The sequence below is a fragment of the Temnothorax curvispinosus genome, unplaced genomic scaffold, assembly GCF_003070985.1.
Source record: "Temnothorax curvispinosus isolate PA1 unplaced genomic scaffold, ASM307098v1 QBEX01010321.1, whole genome shotgun sequence".
Classification (NCBI taxonomy): domain Eukaryota; kingdom Metazoa; phylum Arthropoda; class Insecta; order Hymenoptera; family Formicidae; genus Temnothorax; species Temnothorax curvispinosus.
Genome location: NW_020220101.1, coordinates 100,026 through 124,924, shown reverse-complemented (window position 1 = coordinate 124,924; position 24,899 = coordinate 100,026). Strand labels below are relative to the sequence as shown.

Sequence of the window (24,899 nt, the reverse complement as noted above, 5' to 3'; positions counted from 1 at the left end):
ACAATTCAGCGAAAAGAAAGTTCAGTTATACTTTAATAGTTTTCAAATTATCTTGAAAAGGCTTAAGCCCCTTGCACAATAGGCGATAGCGATAGCGACAAGATTGCCGACAAAGCTATACCTTTGTCGGCAATTTTGTCGCTGTCGCTATCGCTATCGCCTATTGTGCAAGGGGCTTTAGAGTGGTCCAAATTACCCCAACTTCCTCCATATAAAGTTAGGACTGTGTTGTTCTTTCCAAACGCGACTGCACGTGCCTCTTTTAGATACGTTTTTCATCGTTATCAAGTTATGAATAATATACGGTCGATCGCATGCTCCACGCGCCATCGTTAATATAAAGGGGAACGTACGTACGATAAAAAACAATAAAGAAATATATCATAGAGATGCAGTTGGCAACGATTCACGTATGCTTATCGCTAAAATTTTTCTGTGCGTATAATAAACATGCTCGATAAAGTGGTTTTATTTTATTTCGACTGTAAATTTCGTCTATCTGTTTGGCAATTGGCACCGTCCCCTATTTTGCTAGGTAGGATTAATGCTTCTTACAAGGCTCATCCCTGAGTACCATCTCGTGTATTATCCTTTAATTATCCCTCTTTATGTCATCCCCTCTAAATCCTTATTTGTCCATTCTCGTTCTCGCTTTCCTTTATCCCTAACATCTCCTTCATCGTTTCGTATTAGCCGAAAAAAGCAAATCTGTTCAATTACGCAAGTAAAATAGCTCACTAGCTCAAAATATACGCTTGAGATATACTTTCGCTGGCGCGTTCTTCATCTCGTTGTAGGTTTCATCTTCATAAGTACAAAACTGAAAAAAATAACGTCCGCGAAAGACAAAGGGAAAAGATATATCGACAAACGGCGTACAATCGATTATGACGCAAAACAGTTTAAGACACGCAAGTAATTTCATATTTTCTCTTCTTTCGCTTTCGATTTCGCCTACAATCTGACATTTATATCAGGAATGCATACATCTGTATATGCTGAAAAAGAATATAGAGATAAAATAAAAGGTATCTTATTTGAGAGGAGACACAAAACAATTCAAAGACACAAAAATTAACAGCCATCGCGATAATAATAGGATCAGCGCAACATATAGATTTTACGATTCACGGACATTTGCGATTAAAAAACAAAAAAAAACAAGTAAGACCAGGTAAAGCGAGATTTCCCACCATTTCGACGACAGAATCAACACAAGGGAGCAACATTTACGTGCGAGCGAATAATTTCCTCCCTCCCCTCCCCCCTCGCCCACCCCCTCCCCCGGACTACCCCGGACTCCCCCGGATCCCGGTTCCGAGTTCTTTCCGCTTATACGACGTGAACTAGTTTAGCGAGCCTAACGGACACGGACGAAAGCGTGTTACGCCGCGGCTACCGCTCGACCCCGACTCTGTCTACTAAAAATAAGGGCAAAGGCAGATTTTGAAACTCACTGAAGCTAGCCGCCGGCTGAACGTGATCCGCGGTCGTGGCTGCGGATGGTGGGGTGTAGCTGCTGCAGTAGTACGGCGGGTGCTCTATTTTGATCGCGTTTATTTGAGGCTGCATGTCGCTGAGGTCATGCAGTATGGACGCTGAAACCAGACGCACATTAGCAGCTACGGTTCTTAGCACGCTCGTACGTGTGTCATTCGTTTTCCTTGCACTCCGTGAGCACGATCGCGAAAGCGGTGCTTCCGCGCAAAAAACAAACGAAAAAACGAGATGGAGAGAGAGGGGGGGAGAGAAGGAAAGGGGAAAAAAGAGGAAGAGAGAGAGGAAAAAATCAAATTATTTCTAATACTTTTAATAAAAGCGTAAAAAGAATTATTCGCTAAAGCGGTTGTAGTTCTCTCTCATTGTCAGTTATCGGGCTACGCACACAACGTACACGTAATATACGTAATAAATGCACGAGGCACTAAAAATTCCGGTACACGGAAATAAGGACGTGGCAATCACACACAATATATGTACATAATTGAGAAATTATATTTTTCATCTAACACGCTCGCGTCTGAAAGAAGATATTGGACGTAAAATTCGGTCGAGTTATTCGAGAGAAGCGCGACAGTTTTTATTCGAATCATCTCCGATTTCCAACGAATGGCGTATTGCCATTCAGAACCGTTTGTTATTATTGAGATTGCCAATGATGAATCCACGCCGAGAACTCGCGTATAACCTTTCCAAAGGGGTAACGACCCGTCGCAGCGTTCAAAGCTTTTCATTGTAGACTTACCTCGAGATACTATATCGTATCCCTCTTACAGAAATATGACAATATGCATTTTTTTCAAGCGGAAAAGTATCAACGTTTGTTTAACTATCAGGATGCTTTCAAAAGGTCTTTCGCATTGAGCTGTTCGTCACCTTTCGAAAGCATCCACAGAGGAATCATCGCGCATATGAAATATCTTGAGAAAAATGTTAATCTGGTAGTGCAAAATCGATCCGAATGCGAAATTTATCGAACGTACAAACGCGGGTAAGCCGTGGTGAGGCTGCCAAAGTCAAGTTGCGTGCGATTAACGGGAGAAGTCGAGTTCGAATCTATGAGAAATGTAGCGTCGTACCTTTTGAAAGCATCCAGAGCTCTTTGGAGCTGAAGACACCTGTCGCAAGGATCGTATCATTGCAGACGACACCATTATATAGTTCATGGTATCCTGTACCTGGGAACAAAACCCAGCGAACAATATTTAATATCCGTTCAGATTTGCTAAGGCCCGATATATGTGAGTTTGGAAATGTGTCGGATGTACGTGTAAAAAATTTTATAAGAAACGATCAACCAAAAGCGCGTACGTGAATGCTTCTCTCGAAACGAGTGAATATAACGGATATAATTGCACAAATGTGAACTGCGAAATTGTGCGGGTACCTTTTCGACGCCTGTCCTCCTCCTTGCTAGCGTTGCAGATCCCGTTAAGTACCTCTATAACAGAAAAAAATTACAAACGCGCTCGATTAATGAAAAGTAATTAATTTACTTGCGACGATAAGTAATAGCGCGCTTCTTTCTTTTCCGCTTCATTTTTCAGATATCGAATAGTCATCGTGGAATTCTCGACAACTTTACAACATCGAAATATTCAAATAAAGAAAATTACGTAAAACTTCTGTTTTGGCGAAAAGCGCATAACGTTTTCCACCGCACGACGTTTAGGACCATCGCGTTTTACGCAAATCTCATTACGCAACATATCACCGAAATACTCGAGGGTCCGGAATGTACAGCGATTTCTCGAGTGGATCGAGAGGGGTAAAGAGGGATGCGCCGATAGAAACTCGAGTCTTATTGTAAATCCTACGAGAATCCTATAAGCAAAAGTAAAAGAAGAGTACGCGTAAAAAGAAACTACACAATTAATTATAATTGCGTATTGTCGTACATTTGAAAAGTATTTTTCTCACTCTATATATGACACACAAGTCGTATATTACAAAAGTCATATCCTAAAAAATCATTAAAAAATCCAATCAATTTGGAAGCATTTATGAAAATATACGATAAATGATGCGAGACAAATTTTTCAAATCTCGTTACAGTTGCCCGTCGTGACTCGTAAAAAAGCGAAGCTTCGTATCTCATAGATGGCAAACTGTTGAAAATCATGGATCATCAATTATTTTATTTCTTAAATGAATAGAGATTACGATATCCATTCGTATAAAATCCGACCTTTACTTGAAATTCATATCATTTTATCGTACTTCTTTTGAAACGCTACGTGGGGGTATCGCTTCGACATTTGAGAATCAATTGGAATGGCACACGACGAATCCTCACACAAGTGCAAAAATATTCAGGTATTTTCAGTGGCATGAGAGAAAATCAACGTATAAGCGAAGCTGTGTGAGCTCTCGCTAAAGATGTCCGTTGCCTATTTATTTATAGAGCGAGCATACAGCGGCAAGCATGGTCACGCGCTTGCGTGCACATTTTCTCTACATGTTCATTCGGCACACTGCTCGCGTCGATGCGCAGACATACGAAGACGCGAAAGACACGCATACAAACACGCAATAATATATATGGGAACATGCGTAGACTCTGGCTCGTACACGGATATTATACGACGTTGATACAGATATTTGGTGTGTCCGATAGAGACCAGGAGAAAGGTCCTTTTTCGCGACCTTCGCGAGGAAAATTGCACGGGAAATTGCACTATTTCTTTTCCACATTTTACGTATTTTACGTACCTTTTTGCTCGTAACATTTGTTCACCAAGTAAATTATATTCGGATTAATTATGTCAGCCATAAATGTTAAAAAGAAAAAATTATGAAAAAGATATTGGCGACGAGATTACTACAATACATTAGCAATATTATGTATACTTTCTTTTTTATATTTTGCATTGGAAGTTGGCGAAAATTCAGTCGAATCTATAGCTAGGTATGTATTTAGAGTTAATTACACAGTAAACTGAAAATGTATTATCATTTTCTGTGAGTGCTAGAGGGAGAAGAAAGGAAAGAGAGAAAGAGGAAGCAAACGTCAATGTATATTTGTCGCTTCCGCGTTCGCCATTCGATTCGTTTCGCTTCAGTCTTATCGGAACTGTTTGAAAAATTCAAGTGAGAAAGATCACGTCACGTCGTCACCTTGATAATTTGATTGCGCGACTTGTTTTCGCATTGTCCAAAGTATGGATTCTCGCTAGCTGCGCTACGCTATGCTTAGCTTCGCTCTGCTTTAACAGCACGTTACGAGTCAAAGAGGTCACGCTTACACGTAATTACTGAGAAATATGATACGTAAAACATACGCACAATAAATAAATGTTTGCATAAATATAATTAATGTAAATGTTAGTGCTATGTTTGCTTTCTCAAATTATATCCGATGAAAATTCTCGAGCAAAACGATCCCTTCTTTGGATCGACGATCCGATCGCGACGATTATCGATCGTAATCTTTCTTACCGTGACTCGTGATAAAGTTGGCGAGATAGAGATCCAGTTCTCGGACGGAAACGTTGATGTGATAAGGATTGACGCAAAGTCCTGGCTGCGCACATTCCGCAGTCTTCTCGAGCCGTTCGCCGTCTGTCGATTCCAATGGAATTGCCTTGAAAAGGATCACCATAACTAGATCCAGCCTCCATACCTATCACAGAGATGTCGAACGGAGATCGTTACGATCAGAGTGCGCGTAAAAACTTGTGTGAACTCTCGCTGTGTTAAATATCGGTGTTTCTTCACTCTTTAATAAAAATTCGTTTGAAATACAAATAAGAGTGCGTGCGGAAGCGTACATAAATTCGATTCGCCGGACTTACCTTGTCCGCTTGACGAAGACAATCGATTCGACGCATTTTGCCCTTTTGATCAGGATTGCTCAAAACGCACATCGCTGGTCTCTTTCCCGTGATACTCAACACAAAGTCCTCTCGGTATTCTTGCGTTATATCCTTCCGCAATTTTCCAAGAAGCCGTGAGGCCCATTTCTGTTTTACTTCCAGCTTCTCGTTCTAAGGAAAAGAAAGGCATCGTAAATCTCAAATACCAGAGTACCATAGTACCATTGACAATCGTTGACAATCCATCGATTGCCATCGTGATCTAACACGTGATTACGCACACGTAATTGTCACTTCTTTCCTGATAAAAAAAAGGTACTTGCATGAGTTCAACGGTAATGTAACTATATAGAGAGCAATTTTGTTAGGGATTTAAATAAATATCAAAATTTTTGTACGGCGGAACGACCCGAAAGCATCTCAGTGACGTTCGATCTGGATATTTCGTCGAGTTTATAAAGTTCGTATGCCCCGAGCCGAGCGAGAATAGCGAGCAGCGACAATCGCTCGAGGAGGAGACGAGGGACGTCTTTCGGCCGTCCGCGATATGCAGCGCACGCGTGCGACCCCTGTCACCCTCGGAATAGCAAATACACGCATGCATAAGAACCCTGAGAAATGCATTGAAAGTGCGTGGAATGCATCCAAGCGTACTGCGCGCCGCGCGCGATCTATCTCGCCTAGCCCATTTTGCTATGCACGTACACACGTCCGTACACTTTGTACGACAGGAGGCGGAAGATCTCTAGCCCACGTGTTCTATTAGCGATGGAGGACGTTCAAGTTCTTCTCTTTAAAGTTTTCCAACAATTTCATCGTCTATAAAGATTCAAATTGCCTATTTGAAACCGGAGTCTCCTCAAGGTCTTGAATGCCTGAAAAATCTTTCCTCGGATATCTTCTTCTCGAACACAATTGAAACATCTCGAATTTTCAAAGATGAAGTTGTTTTCTATGTCTACCTGTAAAACGGATGAGGGGAAACTGAAATTATTGTAGACTCTGAAATGTTACGAAAACAAAAGATTTAATTTAAGGAGAGAATAAAATTTAATTTTCAAAACACATCCATGACTTTTGAAATATTCAAGCTCTTGATATTGATAATATTTGATACGATTCAAGATTATCGTTTTATGTATTTGAAACGAATGTCCATTAGGTTAGATTAGGTTGTTGAGCCCATCGTTTGTTCTAACTCATCGCGATCAATCTTACAGTTAACTTTGATTAAACGGTTGTACGAGATAAAATTAAACAAATAACAAAATAAAATACAATATATCAGCAACTTGCAATTCAATTCTAAAGAAATCTTTGGCAGAAAAATTATTACATCTACTGCCCATATGACATTAAAATTTAGCAGTCAACTTAACGAGGATATATATAATTAACAGTATTATTAACTTGACGATCGTTCGCATGTACCGTGATTGCGATCAGACGAAGGGCGGTCGAGGAATAGAATAGTCGAAACGACGCGACGCTATCCGCGCAGCTATCACGCATCGACGCGCGACGTCCCATTTCCGTGCACGGGCACGGGCGCGAGCGCAGGCCGCGGGCGCGCGCGGATAAAATGTCAGGCACGTTCTTACACGCTTACACGCTTGTATGTACGCGCCCGCGCGCGCATTCGCGAATAAAGCGGATAAGAGGTAAGAGGTGCATTTGCCGCTGAGGTCCGCTCCTCGCTGGAGAAAGCGTCGCGCGTTTACGGTGCATCCTGCGTATACTCGATATCAGGTATGCCGAATGCGAAGAAGAGCCGTGTTCACGGGAATTGTACCGAGAACGCATAATATCGTGACATGCGTACATGCGCTTGATGCGCTATCCCGAAGGCGCGGCAATCTCGCCCGCGTCACTAATTTCACACGATTGCGCTTATATATATCCTTCGGCGTCTTCCCATCAGATAACACAATGTCCAAAATCGGGACACAAGATTCTAAAACGTCTTAAAGACGTCATAATGACATCTTAATGAAAGAAGGAAGAAAGTTAAGAAATGTGCAATAACCAAACGTTTCAACTATATTATCATTCATCAGCGGTGAATTAAATATTTCAAAATAAACATTGAATGTTGTTAAATGATGTATCTCGGATTGATATCAAAATTTAAGTACAATAATCAAAGCATACTTGATATAATAATATGTAACAATGTAAAAGAGCATCAAACGTCTTACGTCCCGATTTTCGACATTGTGTTATTTGGATTTCCCTTTATTGTCATTCAATAAAGTGTGACACGCGAAGCAATACCCCAAAACAATCCAGTTAAATAAAATCCAAACGTTTAATATAAATTTTATTTACATGCCTCAGTGGCCGAATTGGTTTAATTAAACACCCGCACGGAATGCAGCTGTGGCTAGGTCCAGATTCGAATCCTGGCTGGGATGTTATTTTTCGCAACATATCCTATGTGTCCCGTACTTTCCATATATCTCTAATATTCTAAAACAATTTAGGTATATATATTAGTGTCATTAAATTGATTATTAATTTAATTATGTAATGCTCCTTAGTTGAGATCACTGCGTTTCAAGTCCGTATAATAACGACGCATGGTTTGCTAGGCCGATGAGTTGTACGTAAAATTCACGCAAGTAATATTATTAGGCTACTAAAATCCCGGCCTGACCGTAAATGGCATTTTCTCTAAATTAATTGTGAACTTTATTTTATATATAGATTAGACATTTTATTTTAGACTGAGAGGGAGATGAATCGATCGTTGCCGCTACGAATCTTATCGGACGAATCTTACCCGACGACACCTGCCACGGCAGCTGCTGCCGATTTATTTTAGATCAAATATAAGAGTTCGCGCCCTGTAATTGACCCTTTCTTTCTCTCCTTTTCTCTCCCTTTTTCTCGAGCGCATCGCGATTCTACCGATATACCTATATCGATGTACCATTCCGTCGCATCCCGATAGATATCGCTTTGCCCGTGAAGAAAACCCTTCGTAGCTTCGGCGATGACATTATCAGAAGAGAACAATACTTTTAATTTGTCATACAGTATACCGCAACGATTTATTTCCTCGACATAGTACACATTTTCTTCGTTAATTTTATCATCGCTCCAACTCTCGATTTGACTTTGTCTTCCGCGATCTTGAATCTCGAGACTAAAACGCATCACTACGAACGTCCATACTCACGAGCTATTTTTAAACATGGAAAATAAAGTGCGTATTGCATTGTCGATCCAAAATGGTGAACGAACATTGGTAATGCATTTTGCATTATTGATATACAATTTTTCTCAAAGGCGACAACCGCTGTATTTAGCGAGACAGAAAAATGAGAGAGAGCGTAAAGGGGGGAGAGAGAGAGAGAGAGAGAGAGAGAGAGAGAGAGAGAGAGAGGTAGAACAAAAAAGCGAAACAAAAACATCAAAATATTTTCATAATGTTATAAAGTAAATCACATCGGCCAAAAGACGAGTGATTTAGACGAGAAGTGAATTAAGGTGTTAAATATTAATTCATTCAATAAGAAGGAAGAAAGTTAAGAAATGTGCAACAACCAAACGTTTCGACTATATGTATAACTAAGTCTTCATCAGCGGTGAATTACTTAAATATTTAAAAACAGACATTGAATTTTGTTAAATGATGTATCTATATAAGATTGATATCACAAAACTTAGAATACAATAATCAAAGCATACTTGATGATAATATGACAACAATATGTAATAGAGCATCAAACGTAATGGCAATGTCGGACTCATTGTCAAGAATATAAAACAGAGTGAACAAAAAAACATTTTCCTCTCTCCCCCCCCCCCCCCGCATATTACAAGTCAACGAATAAAAATGTACGAATTTCAGCGGTTGAAGGCGCGAAACTGTAAATTCCCAAAAAATCATGCCTCCAGTCTAAAGTAATTCAAAAGATTTTAATAGGAATTTTCATCTTTACGCACGGCTTACACACCCTATTTTATGTTGCAAGTGCAATGCGTGAAAAGTGGTCTATCACGCACGCGTAGCGTGCGTAATGGGCCACTTTCCATGCACGTGTTGCATAAAAGTATTTTAAGTACTTTCGTAATGTATGAAGAAAACGTCATTGATCGAAGTGAAAACTAAACGTATGTAACGAGGATGAAATCTGTCATCGTACAAGTATATCAACGCAAAATGCAACATCGCATTTGAGGTCGCGGATAATGTCAGTTCGGGCTGAATTGTCGTTCGACGGTAAGGATAAGTTGTAATACGTGGAAAGGAATGAAGAAAATTCAAAGTGTGTGTGTGGGATAGAGAGAGAGAGAGAAAGAGAGAGCCTGGGAATATATTTATTAATTTGGCAAACTTCCCAGCCATGTATATCTGCCCGACCCTTTACGTTACTACGTTATGACGCGAACAAAGCGACTCCGCGATTTCTTTATAGGCAATATTCCGAGGTCTACGTAAAACGCTGTAGATATTATATATACTGTCTCTCGAAGCGGAGGGCATCGGCTGTCTTTCCCATTCCGAGTACGAACCACGGAAAGCATTAAAGTTGAAATTGTCGACACCCCTATGAGCTCGATGTACTTTCGCCCTTCGTTTGAGGAGCAACACTTTCGTTTTACTTTTCCGCCCTGTGCTTCACACAGTCAAGTACAAACAACTCGTAGTTTCGAGTTTTCGTTTAACGGTCGTGAAACGACGCGCGGATATCGAACATCCGCCGTCTCGAGATTCTCTGAAAATTTCTCACGGTGTTTTTACTCGCGATTCGCGAATCGTATTTGTTTTGGCGACGTCGCGTAACACGGCGACTCGCGTAACCTTTGAGATCCTCGGAAATTACGGATCTTACGCAAGAAAAGGGTCGTCTCGCTTATACGTTTAAACATTTATATGCGAGTTGAAATAAATCTCAGCAATGCGCAAAAGGGAACTTTGTGACACTGTACCACCAACACAGACAGCATTTTACACCAGACAAATATTTAAGACATCTTAAAGATGACTTTATCTCGATTTTGGACATGATGCAGTCTGGGAAGTTATTTTATTGAAACTAAAACATATTGTACCTGCTAATTTATCGGTCAAACGACAAAACGTCTCAAAGTGTCTATTAATACGAATAATCGGACGATTAGGGACAAATGTGCCGAGATTCGTTTCAGCACGGTATCGAGGACACCGGGTGTCGTAAAAACAGGATTTGTCTCACTCATCTTATAAAACGATTAATTTAACATGGAATGTAGATGCAGGTGATCGGTTGTTATTCCTTTTGGATGAATGACGATTATAAGGTGTAACATATATATCGAAGCGAATCCACAGTTACGTGGTAGTTCCCGGCTAACGAGCCGGAAAAGGTGACAATGCGAGCAACGAGCGGTACGGTAGAAAGGGTAGCGCGCTGCTAGTTTGCATAAATTTAGGAAATACAGGGTAGAAAATCGATATCTGCATAGAGATTATAGATGGTGGTTGGTAGGCGCCGCGTAGCCGCAGCCTCCGTCGCGACGGCGTATGCGCTACATGTCTACGTCCTCCAACACCATTTTCGACCGCCCCAAACCGACCGGCCATCCCTCCCTCTCCCAACCCCAACTCATCCCCCATTGCCGAAAAGTTGGTGCGCAACGCTCGCATAGCGGATACTTCTCGTGGGTGTTGGTGCCCTCCCCTCCCCCTCACCCTCCCCTTCTCATTCTCTCTCACTCTGGATCCTCCAGAGCGTTCCTCCGCTTCTCTCGCACGGACTCTCTCGATCCACCGCGACCCTTTTCAACCCTCCGCCGAGCCGCACATACTCCTCTCGCATACGTACGCTCTTCCTTATTCCTCTTACGAGCGACGCGCCGCGCCGCGCCGGGAAGCGCCCGGTCGCACCGTACCGTACCGCGCGCATCCCCTTTCCCACTCTGGTTTATCCCCGTCTATCCGTCCATTGCTCACATTCTCTTTCTTTTGCTCTGACTTCCTACCTCTTTTCCTCCATGCTACTCGCTCGTCTCGGTCCCTCACAGCGCCCTACACCCGAATTGAAGTAGTCGATATCGTACTGCGGTCTGTCTCGAAATTAAGAGAAAACGACAGACTCGCGTCGCGCGTAGTCTGGCTCGTATCTCTCGTTGTTTTCCATCCACGTCCCTTTATTCCCGGATTTTCTTTCTCCCAACGTATAAATGCGCCGCGTCTCTACGCTTACAAAATGTACCGCACGTTACGACGATTGACAAGTCTCAATGGAGCTAAATAATGACGAAATCGAAACGTGTACGCGAAGATATCTTACTTTTATTAAAAACAATCGAGTCGAGGTCAATATCGAGGTCACTTTTCTTATTTCGCTATGACAATTGGACTTTAAACGAGACTGTTTCACAACGCTTATAATCCTATCGTCGCTCGATCAAATCACGATTCAAAAGTTCTTTGTTTTCCTCGTTCCAGCTTCCAGCTAAGTATTCTAATTAAATCGGCCCGCTCTTTTAGCCTACAAAGTAAGCTACTTTGGAATAATGCCTATCACATCATTGGTTAATAGCCTTCAAAAATAGTTTGAAAAAGAAAAAAGAAAACAAAACTATATTTTGATTTCATAAAACGTAGTCATGTCACTGCATACAAACACCGCATCGTGCCAGTAGTTGTACACAGAGAATATACTTTAGCATTGTGTTTTGTGTGTTGGCCAATGACCTTCCACTTTCATTTATTTTATTTATACGTTTACTGGACCGACAAACTATCATACGCGAACGATTGCGAATTTAAACGTAATTTTTTAGATGAAATTTTACCTGATGGGCTACTCCACGAGACATTCCCGCGCCTCATGCGAAAATTATCGAATTTGTCGAATGTACAAAGATTCTTTACAATTAGCAATGTTAATTTGCATGAGACTCATTCTTCAGATGCATTCGGAAATGGGACGAAAACGCTAAAAAATAGAGGAAGAAGAAACGCCTATGCGCCACTAGTTAATGCCGGCCGCTCTTCCGCTAAATACCGCAACATCGCGAAATTAAAATATTGATCGAACGCTGTCGCGAGGGAGGATGGGAATCACGGTGGAGAGAAGCAACGGGCCGATAGCATTAGCAATCGTGGTATCGTCAAACGGGCACGACGGGCCGCTAGAGAAAAAAAAGTTAATCGAAAGATTCACTATTTATTATTAACAATAATAATAAGTGAAACACGACCGTTATGATATGCAATCAATTAGAGAGAAAAACACCATTTACGGTCTGGACTGGATTTGATGCTAGTGAGCATCCCTATTAAATGACCCCCTTGGGGTGATATTTTTCGCAATAAATTCTTTACAGTAATTTAATAAAGATGCTTATTAGCATCAAAATTTACATCGATTATCGATTTAGGTATGTGGGATTTACTGTTTCAACTAGGAGCTGTGTTTTAAAGACTGACAAAAAATCAACGCGTAATTGACTAACAATGAGTTTGGAAAAAGGTGTACAAAACACAAGGATTATTATTAGGTTGTCAAGATCCAGTCCAGGTCGTAAATGGCGTTTTTCTCTTTAATCGAATTTATTATTAAGTTTTGTAATTGTTCAATTTATACCGCGCACGCAGACGCGCACACATCAAACACACACACACACACACACACACACACACAATTCTTGCCTCGAATTAATTGTTCGAAAAGCCAATTTATCCGTAGTTTGATTTATGTATACCGATAAAAAAATCAAAGAGAAACGTCCATTAGATTAATTTCAAATAATCCCTTACCTGGAGTTCCTCTTTACACTGACGTTCCTCTTCTAAACTCATCCGTTTTTCGTGTTTCTTATAGTATCGCCTCTTGGCAGCTTGTAGGTTGAACCATGTATACGAGAAAGACTTCACGAATGGTAGAAGAGCCTCGATAAATGGATGGAACTCATCCTGCAATCGTACAATGTTTATTCCTTTCATAGGATTGTCCATATCCATATAGAATTGTCATCATATTAACACTTTTACTGCCAAATGGAATAAAAAAAATTACGCCCTGAGCCCAAGGCGGTTTTTTTTACCAGTTGCTGTATTTTATTGCCGATTCTTTTATGACAGTATTTAAGCTTTTCCATTTCCTTTTTTTTTGCAGCTTTTGACCTGATAATACTCAGTGTATTATGTGTATTATTTACGATACACCTGGCCTGCATGATTAGGTTTTAGATGTATCGTAAACACGTGGCAGTGAGTGTTAAGCACTTTGGGTCTCGCAATTATGAAAGTTTGTTTTCAAGTACACATGCAATTCTCGATTTTCATAAAAACGCAAGTTTTGTAAATCACGGATATCGGTGGAAAAATTCACGCAAAAGTAAAAAAAACGACACGAACAATATCCCAAACTACTAATTCAACTAGCTTTCACAGCTTAAAATATCTTTGTTAATAAAATAGACAAATACATCAAACATATGTTATTTACCCTATTATTTATGTGTGTACACAAAACTGCAAACATTGAAGTGAACAAAATGTATGAGATTTATCATTTCTCTTGATGAACGTCTCTCGACGTAAGTCTTTACATAGATAAAACTATTGAAAGAAACCGCTTTCTTTAAATTAAAAAAAAGTTTATCTGATTTGCTGACTGTTTAGCCGATATGTTATTAAAGAATAATCTAGTCTACTTAGCTTGGTTAAAAAAAAGTATAATCGTGTAGCAGAGAAAAAGCGAAAGAAAATTGAAATAATGGATAACAATGATGAAGTTATAGCAATTAAATAAATTAAATTATATAAATATTTAAAAAATTGTGGTTTGTGTGACACAGCTGTGTCGATCTTTTTATTAATTCCGCTATAAATTTAAGCTATAATTTTTTACTGAACAGTTTATGATAGTTTACACGTACTTTGTAATACAAAGAGTAGTTTTTTTATCTTAATTTTTGTTTAATTATTCTTTCATAAACTTTTATTTTTGTTTTATTAGTAGTACTTTATCTCTTTATCGCTCATACTTGATTTATATATCAATATAGTTTCTTTTGTCTACGTATGTTAAATGAAATTTAAATTATATTTGCAATGCACTCAATATCAAACATATCATATTTGATACGGGCGATAGATAGCAGTGGACTTAATTCAATATCTTCTCCCCCCCCCCTCCTCTATTTATAACAAAAATTAGAATCCTTTCGTCGTGCGTATTTTGAATGCTACGAATAAACTGCTAAAGAACACAAACGAACCATCGAGTATTCGCAAACACTGCAGCCGCTGTAGCACACTACCGTCTGTCCGTCCCTCCTGTCAGCGTCCAGCTGTCAGATACAGCGATCCTCGCAGTAACGATTGCGAAGATCCCGATACTCCTTCGCGCCACAGTTGTGGATCGCTCGCGGCCTCATCTGTACCGATCGGATCTGTTCTCGAGAAGAAGCGATTGGTTTTCCCCGCGACTTTAAATCTTCCACGCGAGTAGCCGAGCAGCGGTCCAAGAATCAACAATCGTGAATCCTCCCGAGACTCCGAGACTCCGAGACTCGCTCGACTCCCGCGCTCGCGCACTTTTCTTCCTCCTCGCGTATTTTTCTAATTAATTCGACAAATCTATCTGCACTCTTGACAAAATGTCTCACACCGTCGAGGAGCCGCCTGCCAACGCCGGCGATCTTGTTTGCGACACTGTGGTTTCCGTAAACGCTGTCGCGTCCATGTATTCCGCGCGATCTGTATCAATCGTACGATAATAACGCATAATTTTTATCGATCGCCGTTACCGTGAAGTCATTTGGACATTCGTGTTAAGCGAGTGATCGTCCTCTCCAAGTGGGGTCTCTAACGTTAAGAGCGAAATTACATTTCTTTCTTTAAGGAAAATCGTTCAAATTCGTCCCTATTGAATCTCACTTACGACTTCTTTTCCTTTATAAAAGAAACTATTCTAAACTCGCCGCGCAGTTTAAATTTTAAGAATCGAAAACGCCAGCGATCTCGTCAGGTTCTCGAGACGTTTGCTCGCGAGACGAAGCGACGAAAAGAGAAAAAGGAATCGAAGGAGTAGTATACACTGATATGCGTTCGCGCTCTTTCCTTCGGCGCCTCGTCAGACGTCGGACGTCAGATGCGCTCGGTTATCAAACGAAGGAACGAACGTATACGTACGAACGGAGTAATGAGAAACGAATGCAACTGGGAGTCGAGGCCGTCGCTCACGGACGTTTTACGGACGCGCCATTGCACGTTTACCCGCGCGTCCATCTGTCTACGTAACGTTGTTATTTTCGGGGAAACCAACGAAAATCAGAAACGTCAAACACTCTCTCGTCATCGCGGTAGGGATAAAGAACACATTTTGGAGAGGAACGCGCGACGAATTTTGGGATATACTTCCCAGATAATATAATGTTCAATATCGAGACATAAAAGAAGATGTCTTAATGACGTCTTACGTGCCGATTTTGGACATTGTGTTATCTGGGCTGAGGGAGGTACAAGCGCGAGAAAGCCAAAGGAAACGCGTCCTCTCGTATTCTATTTCTTTTTTTATTTTGTTCTTTCTTTTTCTCTACTGTAAGTTACTTCTCACGCGAGAAAATTCATGCCAAAAACCGACGAGCAGCCAAGCGGGAAGAAGCGCAAAGTAAATCACTCCCGGAAAACGATGGTCACACGGGAAACGTACCATTGTCAGGTACGAGCGATTCGCGAACTCAAATTAGAGTCCGTCACCTCCTCCTCCTCCTTCTTCTCTTCCGCCACCACCGTCTCCTCCTCCTCCTCCTCCTCCTCTACCACCACCTTCTCCTCCTCTTCTGTTCTTACTCGCGCAATATCGCGTGGCGCAAACTTGTTCGAAAAAACTCACGAGTCACAATTCCGATGAAACATCTCGATGTATATCGGGTCAACGTAATTTTTATCGCGGTCGTAGAGATTATGGAAACAAAGAAAAAAAATAGAAATTCTCTACCTAACGGTATAATAAATGAGCGGCGATAAAGAGACGACGGGAGCCGCTATAAGAACGGGCCACCGGTAAATAGCTCTACGGTAAATAACGCATAAGAATGCACTAGGTCGGCGTGAAAAAAACGTAACGACAATCAATCAGCGGAACCAAACGTAAATTTAACACGTTGATTCGCCCACGCGAATAGCGAATCCGAATATCGAGAATCCGTGTCGGCCGAGCATCTGGCTCTACACGAAGCGTGTGGTAGAGTTTTCCCATATTCTTTCGAGAGGTACGCTGCACCGCGCCATTTCAGCGCGTAGAAGCGATCGGCGATCCCCGACGAGGCGCAGCCGAGATGGACGATTTTGAAGGAACGTCGTAACTTTTTGGCACGAGATAACGAAAACTGCTGAGACAACTTCTTTTTTTTTAGCGCGAACCCCGCTACCTTCGACAAAGCAAGTTGGGCGCGTAATTACGTGGGAGGGCGCTGTTTTCGGATTCCGCGGGCTTCGTACGCGACCTACGTTTCGCCGTCGAACGGAACGGTGGATGCGACGTCGGTCGTCGCGACGACACTGAGACGCCGGTCGTCGGGACGCGCGTATCGAGACGCGGACGGTACCGCGCGCGCGGCGCCCAGGTACGGCATCCTAAACAGTTATTAATAGCCCCTGTCCTAGCTTACTAGATTTGCCCTCGAACTGACGCGACGCGACGCAACGCGACATCAACGCGATTCCTGCATCTCCTTTGTCAACCCCCCCCCCCTCTCTCTCTCTCTCTCTCTCTCTCTCTCTCTCTCCCCCTGTTTTAACGCTTTTTTGTTCAAACGGTAGAATTTGTTGCTCGATTGTTCAAAATTCACGGTGCAACTCTGCGCACCGGTATATCCATGATACTCCGAATCAAATTTTAAGTTTAGAATTTGGAATAAGAAAGGCATCAACGCACGTTGGATTGATGCGCAGTATATGTATATACGTACGCACACGCGCGCGCTTACACACACACAAACACACACACATGTATACACCCCCCAAAATTTACATCACACGAATTAATCGCGACATGCGGACATTATAGTCGAAAATAAACCGACGAGATTTTACGTACGCAGCATAAAATATCTCGCGGGACAGAAGAGAGCGGTCAAGTAAACAAGGTGATCCCAGACAACACAACGTCCAAAATCGGGACATAAGACGTCTTATGTCCCGATTTTGGACATTGTGTTGTTTGGGATGGAACATCGAGAAGCGCGCGGATTTAAATCACGCGTACTCGGATGACCACCGTTACAATGTAAAAAAAAACATTGATGTTTAAAAATTTTCGATTAGCAAAACAAAATTTGAGTGGTAGCGGAAGCGCACGTATAAACGAATTAGCAAAATCGAGTAATTTTCGCGCGCGCGCGGCGAACGTAAGCGAGGCGTTTTAAAAATGTAATTGTAAGCACCTGTCCGACGGAAGGAGCCTGCAGGTAAGTCGAGACATCCGGTTCCACCATGCAGCTTCTCAGAGTGTCCGGGATGAACATGAGTAGTCTGAACGTTGTCTGAGAGCCAGGCTGGAGCTGGTTCGACCTTGCCGCCAGGGTCTGACTCGCCGCTCGACGCCGCGCTTTAACGCCCAAGTCCAACGGTGGTCGTTACCATGCGGAAGAAGAGCTTAATTCGGCCGACGAGCGCGGTGTCGAAATTACCCGTTGTCGAAGCTCCGTTATCGTCCGAACGACGGGGACCACGTTCTAGGCGCCCTTCTCGGCGTACAGTTGCTGGCGTACGATCGCTCCCGCGAGTTGCCGAGGGTGATGAGACACGTGGATCGAAGGTGCTCCGTTTCTTCGCGAGCTCGCGGGCGAGTTACGGACGACACGGTGGTGGTAGCGGCGGTGGTAGCGGCGGTGGTGATGATGCGGTCGTACGGAGTTGTCAAGCTCCACGGGGATCTCCCGTCTTTGCAGGCGATTCGGCCGCTACCTCTCGCGAACGATCCCGCGCTCCCGAGAGACGTTCTCGCAGGACTGTCGTTGTCGTTCCCGGCACCGACGAATCCGCCGTTGGCGATAGTATTACGGATGCTGTTGACGTTGACACTGCTAAACTGTCGTTTGTCGGGTGGTGACGAGACGCCGCACCCAAGCACACGCATCCTACCTAACCGCAGCAGCCACAATTGCGAACTTTTCGATTTCGGATCTCCTTTGTGTCTCTCTCTCTCTCGTAACGCCACAATTTGCGGCTCTCCCCCACACACACTGTGTCGCCCCTTCCTCGTATCTCTCTCTTACGCTTCCTCCCTCCCACCCTCCCTCCCTTCTGCTTTTATCTTACCGACTTTCACCCCTTCCTGTTTTCGATATCGCTTTTCTTCTTTCTGGAAATGCCTGTAGGGATGTCTCCTATGTTTCTATCTCTCTTTAAACTTTATTTTTTATGTATTCCTTGCGCTCTTCCCCCTCCTCTCTCTCTCTCTTTCTTTCTCTCTCCCTCTTTTTCTCACCCCTTTTTTGATTTTATAGCCTTGATTTTTGGTTGCTTTTTCTCTCTCTTTCTCTCTCTTTCTCTCTCTCTCTCTCTCTCTCTCTCTCTCTCTCTCTCTCTCTCACTCTCACTGTCTCCCTTTATTTTTATCAATAATTCGCACTTTTCCCTCTTTCTTTCTCCATTTTTTTTGCCGCGTAATTTTTATATTGTCTCTGTTACTCTCTTATTACATCGATGAGTACGATGACGACAACACAACGGCAGTAATGATGAAGGACTCTTTTGCTTCGGTTTCTTCTAGCTCCCCTGTGTCCGAAGACGGCGAGCCTCGGACTACATCGACTCCAAATCGCGAACGCTGCGTCGACATCGGCGTCGGCGTCGGCGTCGGCGTCGGCGTCGGCGTCGGCGTTGGCGTCGGCGTAAAAAGCCAACAGCGTCGCGCAAGCCCGAGTGCAGTCCGCTACGAGATATAGAAAAATAATCCAAAAGAACGAGAAGTAAAAACGTACGAATCGGAACGAATATAGATAACGGGTTTAGATGAGCCGCGTGTTACGTGGAAACGGACATAATAGAAGAATGAGAATAAAAATAAATTTTAAAGCCTACATTTGAAGTAGAAATATACGTGTATAAGCTGAAAGATTTAACTTTGATGCATACGAAGTATTCTCGAAAGAAATGAGAAGAAATCTGGAGTAATAATTCTGGCAAAAAGAAAAAAACAAAGCGAGAAATGTTAACGAAAACAGAAAATAACGATAAAAATAACGATGACAAAGTTATCTCTCGATTGTTTTTTGTATTAATTTGATTATTGCATGTATTATTGGCGTAAAGACAAAACGCAAGATTGTGCAACACTATAGGCGGTGCAGCAACAGTCTTTCGTTTTTACTACAACCTGTAGTAAAACTCTCGAAAAAATCTTGCGTTTAAATCAACTTCGATGAAACTCTCGATTAGCTTAATCGGCGATTAACTTATCAAATAATATTCGTACTATTTTGTTAACATGGATGTAGAATTGTTAATTTTTTTTTGTTCCTTGTCGCATTAGCAAACAAGATTAAAGCAGAAAATTAACAATTGAAAATTTTACAGTTGCAAACTTTACTGTACAATTCTCTGTCGGTTAAGAATTAATCGCCGATTAAGTTAATTGGAATTTAATCAAAATCGTAACTTAATGAGAACTTATGATCGTTTATAACTTTATGTCAATTGATTCACTTCAGTTTTATCAACGACAAATGCACTTGTTACTTATTATTATAAATAAAGTTATAAATTTATCAATAAAAGGATAAATTAGATTTTAAAAACTCGAATACGCTATCGTTCTGTACCACAAACAAAATGAATAAATTTTTAGCGAAACAATCTTTCTGATATGCTAAAAATATATTCTATTTAATTCTAAAATAATGCAATAAGTTTCACATGAGAAGTTAACTGGGAGATTGACTAGTGAGTTTTATTTACAAATAGCAAAGAAAGATAAAATAGAGCTTAATAGAGATCGGTAGATTGAGAAGGGAAAATTCGCATAATCTTGGAAAACTCGAAACACACCGAATTGACGACTGACGATCGATCGATCATAGGAAAAACTCACCGGAAAGCTCTTCTACTTACTTATATTTACAGAATTATCATGAATTTTACGCAACAGTTTACGGAACTATACTTATAACCCCTATTCATAGTCCAAGCTCATATTTAAGATCGTTTTAAGTACGAGGATGTTTCAAGTTCTCGAGACGCTGTGCAGTCATTTCATTGATAGCCTGAAAACCGCCTACGATCAGGCTTAAAACGATCTTGTAAATATAAGATCGGATTATGTGAATACCGCTCTACAACTTTGCTCACAGGTTGCAGATACGAAGGCGCGCATCCGTTGCGGAATTTTCGAAACAGAATCAGAACGGATATTATCCATTACGTCTGAATACGTGAAATTCTCGTAATTAACGTGATAAGTTCTAAGTACATGAAAATGATAGATTATCAACAACAATTTTGATCTACCCCTTTACAGCATATACGCGTACATATAACTCGATATTATTTTATTTCAAAATAAAACTTTATAGGTTTCTCTTGCAAGTATAACACGCGTTTTGATTATACGTAGTGTAAAATTGTCGAAGGATATTATTTTTCATTCTTTCGTTAAAGCCTGAAAACACATTACATGAATATATCCGCGCGTTTTTCTCGTTAAAATTATGTTAAAAAAAATTAAATGTAATAAACGATTTCATCATGCAGTAACACCATACTTAAACGCAAAAATATTCTTCGAGATGTATGCTTCTTATCGATTTCGCTCTCTTCCTCCCTCTCTCCCCCTCTCCCTCGAAATAATAAAACATTTTAGAAAAGTAAATGATATATTTATTAAACGATCTATTGTTATTATATGTAAAGATTTTTCAAACAAATTTTGAAATAACGAATCTTCCTAAATCTTATTTGGTATTGCAATTTGTCTACGATATTTAAATCTATGTTATTTCAATTAGAGATGTACTATTATAAGAAAATTGTATAAAAGTTCTCGTATGTAAAGTATACAAATTTGAAAAATGAAATTTTGCAAAACACGCACCCATAGTTACTTAAGGTTACTTATTAAATCTTATTACGATAAATTGACAAAATAATTTCTATAACGATGTAACTTTGGCTAAGTATCGCTAATAATTACGAATGTGATACATAATCGTGTAATACTTTTGTTTTGAAATTATATAGTTAGTTACATAGGGATAAAAATACATGCATGCATACATACATACATATACATAATTTTTTTAAGAATCTCTTTTAGCAAACATTAGTAAAAATGACTTATTCCACGTCAATTGATTTACTTTGAAAAAAAAATTTGTATACTCGAGCTTGTAGATTTGCTTAAAACTAACTATGCTTATGATATATTATCAAAGTATCTTTCTTGTTTACAATTCATTGAATGCGAATTGGTTTCAGACTTACACAACTACTTCACTAAACAAATACTTAAAAAACATTCTTCACAAAAGTTTAAACAGCGATACTCACTTCTAATATCGCTTCGTATTATTTTCGTATAACAAGATTTGAAGCAAATAACATTGATGATTTATACATCGATCCATTCAACATGGAACACTCTAAGTGGCATGTGGATAAGAACACGTCACTAGATACTTTATAAAAGTGTCTCTTAATATTGTCCAAGTTGTTAAAAGTTGTACAACGATCCACTGGACAATACAATCGCAACGTATCCCATGATTCTTCAAACAGCTGGTAATGATCAATAATAAATGAATTAAAACTGAAAAGAAAATGCAATATTGAGTAAATAAGATGACAAAGTGAGAGTAGACATGGAATAGAATAAGTTGGATACTCACCCTTTTTAGGAATTCCTCCGCACATATGCGTGCTCTAGCATTAACCGATAATTTCATTTCGCTGATTTCTCTATCAATTTCTTCCATAAAGTGAATAACAAAATCTACTATCTTGTGTTTGTACATTTGTTCTACGTGAATATTGGTAATTAGAAAGCTAATGTCATAGCCCTAAAAAATAAATTACGTTAATATTATTATTATTACAAATCATGGAAGCTTAAAAGCTCGCAATAAACTTGTGGCTATTCACCTCTACCGGTTTTCTTCTGAGAATCATAAAATGTTCGGCCCTCATTGTCATGAATCTTGTAAAATTATGACAAAGAATTTTTTCTAGATCATCAGCTTGTTTCACAGCAATACTTATTCTCATACTATTTATACTTGATTCAATCAAGACTTTCTCCTTATCGTTTCTACTTATCAAGATGGGCGTTAAAAGCAGTTCTTTGCTCGCCCTTACTTCTACCTCGGGCTTGTTATGTTTTTCCACAATTTGAGAGGAGAAGTTCTCCAGGCACATAGCGGCGGTAAGCGTACGCCTGACTGCTGTCAAATACGGCTTTAATGTTCCCGACTGTAAAATAAACAAGATAAATGGCACAAAACATATCAGATACATTAACATGATTAACAATTTGAAACTGACCGCTGCGTCAGTATGCAAACATGGGTGACTTTAGCTAGAAAGACATTTAGCTTGAAATTAGAAATCCAAAGAAATGGCTATTAGAACCCACGAATTCTAGCACACTTTCCGCAATTGGTACGGCTAAGACCTGGTCTACAATAGGTGTAGGAAGCCTTTAGTCTTTCGCTTTCAGCTTTGAGCTGTGACGTTGACTTGTTCTAACAAGCTCTAAACTTTACAGCTACGATCTGGACAGTTCGCTTAAAGCTTAGGAATTAAGGCAGCGCCGGACAAGCGCTTTTTTGTCGGGAAAAAACGTCAAGTTTAAAACTTGGAGCAAAAGGTTAGGAAGCTGAAGGCTTCCTACATCTATCGTAGATCGAGTCTAAGAGAACGTCATCGTCATACTTCTTATAAGAGTTACAAATCAATCAATCTTGAAATGCTTGAAACTACAGTTGAATAACGTGAAACGTGACTTACCATGTTTACGACAGATAGATCACAAGTTTCGATATAACATTCGCATTCACATTAGCTACTCGACTCTCAACTCTCAGAGGTCTACCAAGCTTTGCACTGCTCTATTCGGCTCGACGAAGCGTACGGAGACGACACATTACATTGACGAGAACACTTTGGCTCAATAATTCGACTATTCCGGCTTGCGAGCTGGCGAATTCAACTAGCCCGATCCACTCTGGTTGAATCAGTAATTCGATTCTCCTCGATACAGCTACAGCTACAGCCGGTATCTCCAGTATCTCTTTGACTTGACTCAACTTCCAGCAGTTCCAGCACTTGGGGCGTCAACGACAACGACAAATATCTCGAACTTGTTTCCAATCGTCGAAATTTGATTGTAAGGAAAGAAACTTTGCCACGCTGGTTAACCAATCACAATTCCGAAAGCATATGAAGCATATCCAGTAAATAAACGCATTGGCCGTCATGCATATATGCCTTTAGTCCCGGTCTCCAATAGGTGCCGAGACTGCCGAGTGCAATCCCTAAATGCGTCCGCGGGTCTGGGGGGGGGTCGATTACGGTCAATTACGGTTCTTGAAACGAGATGAAAATGACAAAAGTGAACAGATTTACTAGATTTCGACCAATGAAATCATAGATACTCTAGTGAATTTCCTCACTTTTGTAATTTTCACCTTGTGTCAAGAACCGTAATAGGTCCCCTGTTTTTTTTAGCTGCACTAGCTGAACTGGTGCACACTGATGCAGTAAGTTAGAGTGAGACAAAAATATACTTGTCTCACTTTAACTTATTGCACCAGTTCAGCCTAGTTCAGCCAGTGCATCTAAAAGAAACAGACCCCTCTTTTCACGCACAATGTGCAGAATTATTTATCCTTATTGTTCACCAAATATTAAACAAGGATAAATAATATATGCATTATAGCCGTATTCATAGTCCTTTTTTGAGGAATAAGGATTCCTTGTTCCTTATTATATAGTTATTCAAAAAACCTTAATATTTATGAAATGTAGAATGAGGAATAATAAAGAATCCTTTTTCAAGGAAGGACTATGAATACGGCTATTAAAGGCTGCGCACAATGAAAGGAATAGGGAACAGTTCAATATTATAATTATAATTATAATATATGAAATGCATTAATATATATGTAATTTATTAACACAGAATAGACGAACAGAGGAATAGCGCTAAGGAACAGTGATGAAATTTTATTCTATTTCTGTATATATGCCACATACACAATGAATATGTTAATATTAAACTGTTCCCTATTCCTTTCACTTGGTCTGTTTGTGTTGCTTACACTTTTTGCACTTATGGCCCTCGCACACTGGACGTGATGAGCAATGAGCGATTAGCGATAGCCAATGGGCACGTTCAGCAGACACAACTGTTGAGTTGGTCTTATCAACACTCTGCGTTGATTGGTTGGTTCTAAAAGTAAGAGCCACGCACGTCCGACTGCTACTGAGCGGCTTGGTCTGCTGAACGCGCCCAATGAGAGCTCTGCTTTTTCCGGACGTCACTGCAAAAGCAGAACTCTCATTGGATATCGCTCATCGCGTCTAGTTTGCGAGAGCCATTATTGTTAGAATCTTTGCTTTCTCTCTCTCTCCAACGT

At 40.6% G+C, this 24,899-nt stretch overlaps 3 protein-coding genes across 8 annotated transcripts in view; all 3 read right to left on the bottom strand.

The window, feature by feature from the left end:
- The window catches only part of LOC112460130 (nuclear factor 1 X-type), a 37,068-nt gene extending 19,159 nt beyond the window's left edge, over positions 1 to 17,909 (bottom strand). The window contains exons 1-8 of one of the 6 annotated variants that reach the window (XM_025024660.1): positions 17,709 to 17,778; positions 15,974 to 16,137; positions 13,072 to 13,227; positions 5,295 to 5,486; positions 4,939 to 5,122; positions 2,888 to 2,941; positions 2,580 to 2,678; positions 1,458 to 1,598 (exon numbers count right to left, since the gene is read on the bottom strand). In XM_025024660.1, coding sequence (XP_024880428.1) covers positions 1,458 to 1,598; positions 2,580 to 2,678; positions 2,888 to 2,941; positions 4,939 to 5,122; positions 5,295 to 5,486; positions 13,072 to 13,227; positions 15,974 to 15,976 — 829 coding nt within the window. In that variant the 5' untranslated portion in view covers positions 15,977 to 16,137; positions 17,709 to 17,778. Of the gene's footprint in view, positions 1 to 1,457; positions 1,599 to 2,579; positions 2,679 to 2,887; positions 2,942 to 4,938; positions 5,123 to 5,294; positions 5,487 to 13,071; positions 13,228 to 14,537; positions 15,019 to 15,973; positions 16,846 to 17,708 lie in introns of those variants that run through there. The other 5 variants (XM_025024661.1, XM_025024656.1, XM_025024657.1 and 2 more) reach the window with 5 other exon arrangements.
- Positions 17,910 to 17,952: 43 nt separating this feature from the next.
- LOC112460102 lies at positions 17,953 to 19,108 on the bottom strand. The gene is made up of 2 exons (XM_025024606.1): positions 18,969 to 19,108; positions 17,953 to 18,332 (listed from the first exon to the last, which is right to left on the bottom strand). Exons 1-2 carry the CDS (start codon positions 19,106 to 19,108, stop codon positions 17,972 to 17,974), a joined length of 501 nt encoding a protein of 166 aa, XP_024880374.1. The 3' UTR covers positions 17,953 to 17,971.
- A 2,053-nt stretch (positions 19,109 to 21,161) lies between these two features.
- Positions 21,162 to 23,651, bottom strand: LOC112460131 (actin-related protein 2/3 complex subunit 4). The gene is made up of 4 exons (XM_025024663.1): positions 23,269 to 23,651; positions 22,405 to 22,731; positions 22,152 to 22,322; positions 21,162 to 22,072 (listed from the first exon to the last, which is right to left on the bottom strand). Exons 1-4 carry the CDS (start codon positions 23,269 to 23,271, stop codon positions 22,067 to 22,069), a joined length of 507 nt encoding a protein of 168 aa, XP_024880431.1. The 5' UTR covers positions 23,272 to 23,651; the 3' UTR covers positions 21,162 to 22,066.
- Positions 23,652 to 24,899: the final 1,248 nt, after the last annotated feature.